The sequence below is a fragment of the Echiichthys vipera genome (assembly GCF_963691815.1).
Source record: "Echiichthys vipera genome assembly, chromosome: 6".
NCBI lineage: Eukaryota > Metazoa > Chordata > Actinopteri > Perciformes > Trachinidae > Echiichthys > Echiichthys vipera.
The window spans coordinates 717,901-727,791 of NC_139831.1; the positions used below are offsets into that span (position 1 = coordinate 717,901).

The 9,891-nt window shown below is 47.0% G+C and overlaps 2 protein-coding genes across 2 annotated transcripts in view; both read left to right on the forward strand.

The window, feature by feature from the left end:
• The first annotated feature begins 416 nt into the window (after positions 1 to 416).
• On the forward strand, positions 417 to 1,954 carry LOC310948196 (nuclear factor 7, brain-like). Its single transcript, XM_083915241.1, has one exon. It carries the CDS (start codon positions 429 to 431, stop codon positions 1,815 to 1,817), a length of 1,389 nt encoding a protein of 462 aa, XP_083771367.1. The 5' UTR covers positions 417 to 428; the 3' UTR covers positions 1,818 to 1,954.
• Positions 1,955 to 8,965: 7,011 nt separating this feature from the next.
• Positions 8,966 to 9,891, forward strand: part of LOC310947926 (E3 ubiquitin-protein ligase TRIM39-like) — a gene marked incomplete at its 3' end in the record, with an annotated part of 10,023 nt that continues 9,097 nt past the window's right edge. The window contains exon 1 of the mRNA XM_083914901.1: positions 8,966 to 9,496. Coding sequence (XP_083771027.1) covers positions 9,191 to 9,496 — 306 coding nt within the window. The 5' untranslated portion in view covers positions 8,966 to 9,190. The remainder of the gene's footprint in view (positions 9,497 to 9,891) is intronic.

Below are 9,891 nucleotides of genomic sequence, written 5' to 3' on the forward strand. Positions count from 1 at the left end.
GGACTGTTTTTCTTTTCCATCCACATTAATACACATCTGAAACTCACAGTCTTGTGTGAATGAACTACTTACATACAGAGTCAAATGGGGACAACCGCATAAAACTCCACCCATCAGCTGACTCACCAACCAGGAGAACAGGTTGTTACTCTGCCTCGCTGAGACGACAGCAACACACACACACACACACACACACAGACTGAGAGACGGACGATAGATTCACCTTCAGACTAAAACCAGCACTTCCACTGAGAGAGGACGTCTACAGGAGGGAACACTGGGAACACTGGGACACTACCACTCCAACCAGCTGCTGAATCCACAAACTGAACGAGAGTTTAAAAGAACAGAGACTCAAAGTGAAAGTAAGTTTCAGGGAACAGGGAGTGGCTGAGCCGTCTGTGTTTGCTGCTTCACTCAGAGACAAAATGGCTTCAAGATCAGAGGCAGATCTCTGCTGTTCTGTCTGTCAGGAAGTCTTTAAAGATCCTGTACTTCTGTCATGCAGCCACAGCTTCTGTAGAGACTGTGTGCAGAGCTGGTGGAGAGACAAACCAACACAAGAGTGTCCACTTTGTAATAGAAGATCTTCAAAGAGTGATCCACCTTCTAACTTGTCTTTAAAGAACCTGTGTGAGAGTTTCCTACAGGAGAGAGATCAGAGGTCTTCAGAGGCTCTCTGCAGTCTGCACTCTGAGAAACTCAAACTCTTCTGTCTGGACCATCAGCAGCCGGTGTGTGTCGTTTGCAGAGACTCAGAAAAACACACCGGCCACAGATTCAGACCCATCGATGAAGCTGCACGACAACACAGGAAGGAACTTCAGGAAACTCTGGAGCCCTTAAAGAGGAAGTTAAAGGTTTTTGAAAGAGTTAAAGACGAGTGTGATCGAACAGCAGAACACGTGAAGGTCCAGGCCCGACGCACAGAGACGCAGATTAAGGAGCAGTTTAAGAAGCTTCACCAGTTTCTAGAAGAGGAAGAGGAGGCCAGGATGGCTGCACTGAGGGAGGAAGAGGAGCAGAAGAGTCGGAGGATGAAGGAGAAGACGGAGGCTGTGAGCAGAGAGATAGCAGCTCTTTCAGACACAGTCAGAGCCACAGAGGAGGAGCTGAGAGCTGGAGACGTCTCATTCCTGCACAACTACAAGGCTGCAGTGGACCGGGTCCAGCAGTGCCCCCTGCTGGAGGATCCACAGCTGCTCTCAGGAGCTCTAATAGACGAGGCCAAACACCTGGGCAACCTGACCTTCAACATCTGGAACAAGATGAAGGACGTGGTCTCCTACACTCCTGTGGTTCTGGACCCAAACACTGCTGGTTCAGAACTCATCCTGTCTGAAGATCTGACCAGAGTGAGACGAGGAGAGGAACAGCAGCTTCCTGAGAATCCAGAGAGGATGTGTTCTTACAGGTTTGTCCTGGGCTCTGAGGGCTTTGACTCAGGGACTCACAGCTGGGAGGTCGAGGTTGGAGACAGTAAATACTGGGAACTGGGAGTGTCATCTGAGTCTGTCAAGAGGAAGGGAGTCATACAGTCTGGATTATGGACACTTATGTTCTTTGAAGGCGAATACGAAACACTCTCCCCATCAGATCCAAACACTGTTCTTGGATTAAAGAAGCGGCTCCAGAGGATCAGAGTGAACCTGGACTGGAACGGAGGAAAACTGTCGTTCTCTGATCCTGACACCAACACACACATACACACCTTCACACACACTTTCACTGAGAGGCTGTTTCCACTCATTCACACTTATAAAGAAGTGAAGGTTTTACCAGTGAAGGTCTCTGTGAGTGTAGAACAACAGACCTAGAAGAAGAAGATCTTGTGACCATGTTGTCCTGACGACGACGATGACGACGACGATGATGATGATGGCGATGGCGATGACGATGGTGACGACGACGACGATGATGTTGACGACGATGACGACGATGATGATGATGATGACCATGATGATGACGACGATGGTGACGACGACGACGATGATGTTGATGACGATGGCGATGACGATGACGATGATGATGATGATGATGGCGATGACGATGGTGACGACGACGACGATGATGTTGACGACGGTGACGACGACGATGATGATGATGACCATGATGATGACGACGATGGTGACGACGACGACGATGATGTTGATGACGATGGCGATGACGATGACGATGATGATGATGATGATGGCGATGACGATGGTGACGACGACGACGATGATGTTGACGACGACGACGACGATGGTGATGACGACGATGATGATGATGATGACGACGACGGCGATGACAACGACGGGGGCGATGAGGACGATGACGATGAGGACGACGACAATGATGATGACGATGATGGTGATGACGACGAAGATGATGATGATGACGACGACGATGACGATGACGGTGACGGCGACAATGATGATGATGATGGCGATGACGATGACGACGATGATGACGATGATGACGACGACGATGACGATGACGGTGACGGCGACAATGATGATGATGATGGCGATGATGATGATGGCGATGCCGACGATGATGATGATGATGATGATGATGATGACGACGGTGACGACGACGGCGATGACGACGCCGGCGATGACGACGACGATGATGATGATGATGATGATGACGACGATGGTGACGACGACGATGATGATGTTGACGACGACGGCGATGACGACGACGATGAGGATGATGATGATGATGATGACGACGATGGTGACGACGACGACGACGACGATGATGATGATGATGACGACGACGACGGTGACGACGACGACGGTGACAACGACGGCGATGACAACGACGGGGGCGATGATGATTACGACGATGATGATAATGAAGATGATGACGATGATGATGATGACGAGGAAGATGATGATGACGATGATGATGATGGTGATGGTGATGATGGTGATGGTGATGATGATGATGATGGTGATGGTGACGATGATGATGATGACGACGATGATGATAATGACGATGATGACGATGATGATGATGACGACGAAGATGATGATGACGATGATGACGATGGCGACGACGACGATGGTGATGGTGATGATGATGACGATGATGATGAATATGATGATGATGATGATGAATATGATGATGGTGATGATGATGATGATGAATATGGTGATGGTGATGGTGATGATGGTGATGGTGATGGTGATGATGATGATGATGATGATGATGATGGTGATGGCGATGATGATGATGATGATGATGGTGGTGATGATGGTGATGATGATGATGATGGTGATGATGATGATGGTGATGATGATGGTGATGATGATGATGATGATGATGATGATGATGATAGTGATGATGATGATGATGATGATGATGATGGTGATGATGATGATGATGATGATGATGATGATGATGATGACGACGATGATGATGATGATGACGATGACGATGACGACGTCAAAGATGTTGAAAGGAAACATTCTAAACTTCCAAAAATCAAACTTTAAGTTGTTTTCGTTCACGTCAAAGTCGATTCTTCAGAACTTTTGTCGACTTCATGAAAAACCAACAAGCTTTAAGCTCGGAGTGATAGAAGTGTTGAGACTAGTTCAACACACATTGGACTGTTTGAGTTTTATTCATTAACAAATGACTAAAACTATAAATGTGTCTTAAAAGATCAGTTTGGTTAGTTGTAAATTGCTTCATAAGATGCTACCATTAGCACATTAGCATTCAGTGCAAACTTCAGCTGCTGTGTTTTAGCTCCACTAGTGGTAAAAATGTTATATTTGTTTTTTTTTTAAATGTAAAGCCTCATGCGGTTGCTATTGTTGCTAACAGTGACTAAGCAAAAATCTTCTGTGTGTCCGTTTGAAAGTCTGGGACAACTTGGACTTGGTTAGCTGACAGGCTATCGTTTCTGAGGAGCTAACTGATCGTGTCGTAGCTATCCGGTAACAGTACGGCACTAGCTGGGAAACATATCTCATGACATTAGCTTATCAGTTAGCTAAACACCAACAGATAGCTCTTGTTTGCATTTTACACTCCAGCAGAGAAACTGTGCTAATGTTAAAGCTTCCGCCATTTTGGGACTTTTTAGCGGTTTGCTCAAAAGTCATCGATGTCGAAACGGTTAGCGACGGAGCAGCGATGCTAATTTGTTCAGGCCTCGTGAATTTAGGTCAGAAATGTTTTAAATGCTGGTGAAATGTTTGACACGTCCATAAACAGTCACACAACGATGATCACTGTGTGCGTCCTGCCTTTGAAAAGCCTGATCACTGTCAGACTGTGTTACTCTTTAAAGATGTGAAACATAGGACCATGTTGTCTTTATCTTTCTTGGAGTTATGGGTTTATATTGCCAACAAAAACAACATTTATCAGTGTTTTGAGGACTGGTTTTCTTTATGCACGAGCACTTTGACCAGTGTTTTACCAGGAGTCTGTATGAGAGAGATTCTTCCTGCTTTGTTGTGTTTTCGGCTTCTTACGCGTATAAACTTCTTCCATCTTTTCTTGGTTGGATTTTAATCCAGCAGTTTGTTTGTTTTCCCTTTTTTTGGTTTTTGGCTTGACTTCAATAAAAAGCTGCGAAATAAAACGGATCATTACGAGTGTTTTGTTTGTATCAACAACAATGTGATGAAGCAAAGCATCACGCTGGGTTTCTGCTCTGCAGGTTTTACTGGCTGCTCCTGTTGAAGTCTGACGTATTTAAATGTCCCGGTCATGAAGTCGGTGAAACAACTCCCTCTGGATCTGTTTACACACGGCTGTATGGGAGCGCTCATATCCATCCATATCTCTTTAATGAGAGGTGTCGGCAGAGACAGAGTCGACAGTGGAACGAGGCGGTTGCCGCCCACATGAACGTCTTAGTTCCCCACCCTGAGCTTTGGGCAGTAACCACTCAGCAACAGGAGCCACTTTTTAAAACATGCTCTTTAAGGGAGGCGGGTGGTTGACTGCTGAAGCTGCACGCTTCACTGCTGCGAAACAGGGAAGAAGTAAACTAAGTGTGGTCATGGTTTGTTTTTGTTTATTTCAAATCGGAGAAAAGGCCGATAGTCAACGGAGGTATTCGATTTGAAGTCGGCAGCATCGGCACGCCGTTTCATAATGGAGCAAGAATATTGTCACACTTCTCAATGGGCGGGGTCCACACGGTCCTGGGGGGGGGGGGGGGGGGGTGTGGTTCGGTGCTAGTTTGAAAGAACCGAGGTGGAGGTGGACCTCGCCACTTTCCTGGATCGGCACATGGAGCTCTCTGAGAGTCTGCAGAGTTCACCGTGTGATTAGAAAAGCTCGAGGGTAGCCGAGCTGATAGGGGGGCGGCTAACAGACCTCGCCGTTTCCTGAGGCTGTGAACTTGTGTCTGTTTGTGACTTTTTTTGTGTTATATTCAGTGAATTTTTAAGATGCACGTCAGTCTGTTTACTGTCTTTTTCGTTTGTTAAGTTTTAGGACTAGCTGAAATAATCACCTGTTACAAAAAAACCCTGAGATACGAGTGGTGACGATACGTCCATCAGACGCTAGCCAACTTTTAAACAAAAGCTATAAACATTTATGTTTTGATGGTGTCGTTCTTTATCTTCCTATCAAGCTCAATAAACTATTGAGTGGTTTTTCTCCCATTTGTCCGAGACTTCAAAGTCTTCCAGGACACTTGGACCTCTTCAATAAGTGCCTCTACCAACATTAGCATACCCCCTGCAAAGATACTAATGCTGTTTAAATCGTTTAATTGAACTTTTCCTTGTCATCTTTTTCCTGGACCCCCACTTTTCCAGCTTTTCCCGGTGTCACGACTTCTCTCGCTGGTCATTTCAGCTGCTTGGTCTCCATCAGAGCAGCCACGAGTTTATAATCCTCATGTTTCTGTTGGCGGGAGGCGTTGGATTCCTGGAGGGAGGCGATCTCCTGCTTCAAGCGGCGGTGCTCGGCCTCCAGCCCGCCCTTCACCCTTTTCAGGGTGGCGATGATCTTGCTGACGTTTGCCCTGTGCTCGTCCAGCTGGGCTCGATGAGAAGCCCGGCACTTTTCCACCGCCCTCCGAGCTTCATCTTCCGCCTCGCTCAGTTTCTTCTGCAGCGTTTGAGCTTCGGCCCTCTCAGACGCAAGATCTTTCTCCAGTTGCTCTGCTTTCGAGCGAGCCTCGAACTCTGCGATCTCTGTATCCAAGAGCTGCACTTTGTGCCAATGAGAGATCGTCTGAAGGTTGCTCTCAGCCGATGCACACAGCTGTCGTTCAGCGCGGAGCTGCCCTTTCATCTCCTCCACTTCCTGTTGTAAGGCCATGTTCTCTTTCTTTGTCTGCTCCAGTCTGACCTGCAGCTGCTTGGTGTTCATGGTCTGCTGATGATTTGGAGTCTCCATGTTGATGTTTCTCAGCTGGGATTTCAGATCCTCGATTTCCTTCTGTGAGGAGAGAACGTGTTTAGTTTCATCCAGGTGGGTTTTCAGACTAAGATGGGAGAAGATGCCCCCTAAAATCTACTCTCATCCAAAAACTGTATCATAAAGATGGACATATCCATGATGAAGTACCTTAAAGCTCCATAAAGAAGTGTGATTGTATAGAAGTCAATGAGAAAATGAGCCTAAACTTCTCTCTTGGATTATTCCCTCAGTAAACATTTTCCTAATGAGTTCATGTCTCAGTCTCTAGTTTCAAGTCTTCTTCACTACAGCATGATGTTCATTTAGTCAATGATGGTCCATTTAGAATCAAATAGACCATAAACAGGGGAGGCTTTGGGGCGGGGCTACACAGCCACCTGTCAATCAGGACAGAGATTTAGTAACGTGTATCCATGGCAACTGTGGACATTAAAACAGATCAAGTGAACTTGTTTTTGTTTGTTTGTGTTAAGGTCTCAGGACTTTGTGTTTTCACTTTACCGGAACATTTTAGTCACTTTCTAAAAATGTCTTTTGCGATTGGTTGAACTAAAAGACACAAAGGATTCAGCTGTTTAGTTTTGTACTTTGCTAACTGAGCTAGCACTAGTGGCTAACTTAGCTCCACCCTCTCATCTAGATTTGAATACTTGTGGTTTCAAAAAACCAAGATGGGGACATCGTAAAAGCCAAACACAAGTTTCGGGCCACCTCACACGGGGCACCAAGAACAAAAATAATCAAGACAAAGTGTGTGTGTTTGAGTGAGTGGATGGTGCACGCAAGGAGGAATGCATTCCTTTGTTCCTTTTGAACAAAGAAAGCATGTTAACGGGTTGTTTGAATCTTTGCAATCTGAAGTTGCAGTTTAAAGAGTGGTAGTCGGTGCGTACGATGTGTACCCAGTAGTTAACGGGGAGAGGAAGGCACTCACGCCTTTGTACCGATACCCTATTTACTCGAGGCGGTTCCACCTGGTGATGTCATCAGTCATAGGTCAGACTTGACCAATGGGAGCTGAAACTGGTCTCTCTGGGTGGTTTTCACACTCAGGTGTGAGATGCAGGGGAACAGTGTTCACCTGACAGCCCGTTGTCTCGGCAAAGAGCCTTGTGTTCAAAGACAGGCTCTTGGCCTTTCTTTTGTCTTGTCTTGAAGGTTGCTCCAAGACACTGACACATAGTGGGAAAAGTTCAAGAAGGAAGACAGGGCCCAGGACTACGAACAACGAAATCCACATGGCAGAGGGCAACTCCTTCTGAACGTCGGCAGCTGGTGGTGGAGGAGGTGCGCCACCCGGAAGAAGTAGCCAGGCGTGCCACTGCAGTCTCTCAATCCAAGCAAGGCCTCTGGATGAAACGGGAAGGTGTGGAGGGGAGGAAAATCACCTGGAGTGAAATGTGGAGCATGGAGGCCCACTGTGTTAGTTTCATCATTAGAGCAACATATGATCAACATACCCTCTCTAACTAATTTACATCTGACCTAGGCCTGAGGCTTACCTTCCCACCGGAAATTGCAGTGACCAACCTGCGCACAGACCTGGTCCTCTGCTCCAAATCCTGTCAACGTGTCTTCATCATTGAATTGACAGTACCGTGGGAGGAGGCCATCGATGAAGCATACGCAAGACAGAGCCTGCGGTATGCCAACTTAGCAGCTGATGCAGAGGATCGGGGCTGGAGCGTTAAGGTGCGCCCATTTGAGGACGGCTGTAGGGGATTTGTAGCCAGTTCTACAATAAGGCTGCTGAAGGAGGTCGGCATCAGAGGGCAGACTCAACGGAAGACCATCAAGGAGTTAGCCAGTGTTGCCGAAAGGAGCAGTCTTTGGTTGTGGCTGAAGAGAAAGGAGACCGTTTGGGCTGCCAGATGGCCACAGGATGCCTCGAGTGTGACACACGCCCAGGTTTGATCAGCCTGTGGTGGGCCAGCCACCGAAGAGGGCGTCTTGTGAGAGAAGGCCGAAACGCCCTAAGAGAATATGGTACACAAGTGATGATGTTTTTGACTAATGAACCAATCATTCAGGAAGTGTCGGCGGAAACTACAAGGCTTCAGGACAGTATTTCACGAACCGATGGTAGCGTCACGTCTTTCATGATTGGATCAGGAAATATCAGCTGAACATATCGACTGACGAATCCCAGTTTAAAGGTGAAAGGTGACTCCACTGTATCTTTACATAGGAAACACTGGTTTCCTGCTTCATTAATGATCTGAATGTTGAGCACAGCTGCTTTAAACCTCATCAACCATCCACTGAAGAGACCGCCGCATGGTCGTAGGATGAAGCAGCCGCAGCCCAGAGTTCAACGTGCTGAACTTCTGCAGGGAACCGTCCGTCGTAAGCTCAAAAATAATCTATTTTGTTCATATGGACTGTTTTTCTTTTCCATCCACATTAATACACATCTGAAACTCACAGTCTAGTGTGAATGACCTACTTACATACAGAGTCAAATGGGGACAACTGCATAAAACTCCACCCATCAGCTGACTCACCAACCAGGAGAACAGGTTTTTACTCTGCCTCGCTGAGACGACAGCAACACACACACACACACAGACCCTGAGAGACGGACGATAGATTCACCTTCAGACTAAAACCAGCCCTTCCACTGAGAGAGGACGTCTACAGGAGGGAACACTGGGAACACTGGGACACTACCACTCCAACCAGCTGCTGAATCCACAAACTGAACAAGAGTTTTAAAGAACAGAGACTCAAAGTGAACGTAAGTTTCAGGGAACAGGGAGTGGCTGAGCCGTCTGTGTTTGCTGCTTCACTCAGAGACAAAATGGCTTCAAGATTAGAGGAAGATCTCTGCTGTTCTGTCTGTCAGGAAGTCTTTAAAGACCCTGTTGTTCTGTCATGCAGCCACAGCTTCTGTAGAGACTGTGTGCAGAGCTGGTGGAGAGACAAACCAACACGAGAGTGTCCAGTTTGTAATAGAAGATATTTGAAGAGACAACTATCTTCTAACTTGGCTTTAAAGAACCAGTGTGAGAGTTTCCTACAGGAGAGAGATCAGAGGTCTTCAGAGGCTCTCTGCAGTCTGCACTCTGAGAAACTCAAACTCTTCTGTCTGGACCATCAGCAGCCGGTGTGTCTCGTCTGCAGAGACTCAGAAAAACACACCGGCCGCAGATTCAGACCCATCGATGAAGCTGCACGACAACACAGGAAGGAGCTTCAGGAAACTCTGGAGCCCTTAAAGGAGAAGTTAAAGGATTTTGAAAGAGTTAAAGACGAGTGTGATCGAACAGCAGAACACGTGAAGGTCCAGGCCCGACGCACAGAGACGCAGATTAAGGAGCAGTTTAAGAAGCTTCACCAGTTTCTAGAAGAGGAAGAGGAGGCCAGGATGGCTGCACTGAGGGAGGAAGAGGAGCAGAAGAGACGGAGGATGAAGGAGAAGACGGAGGCTGTGAGCAGAGAGATAGCAGCTCTTTCAGACACAGTCAGAGCCACAGAGGAGGAGCTGAGAGCTGGAGACGT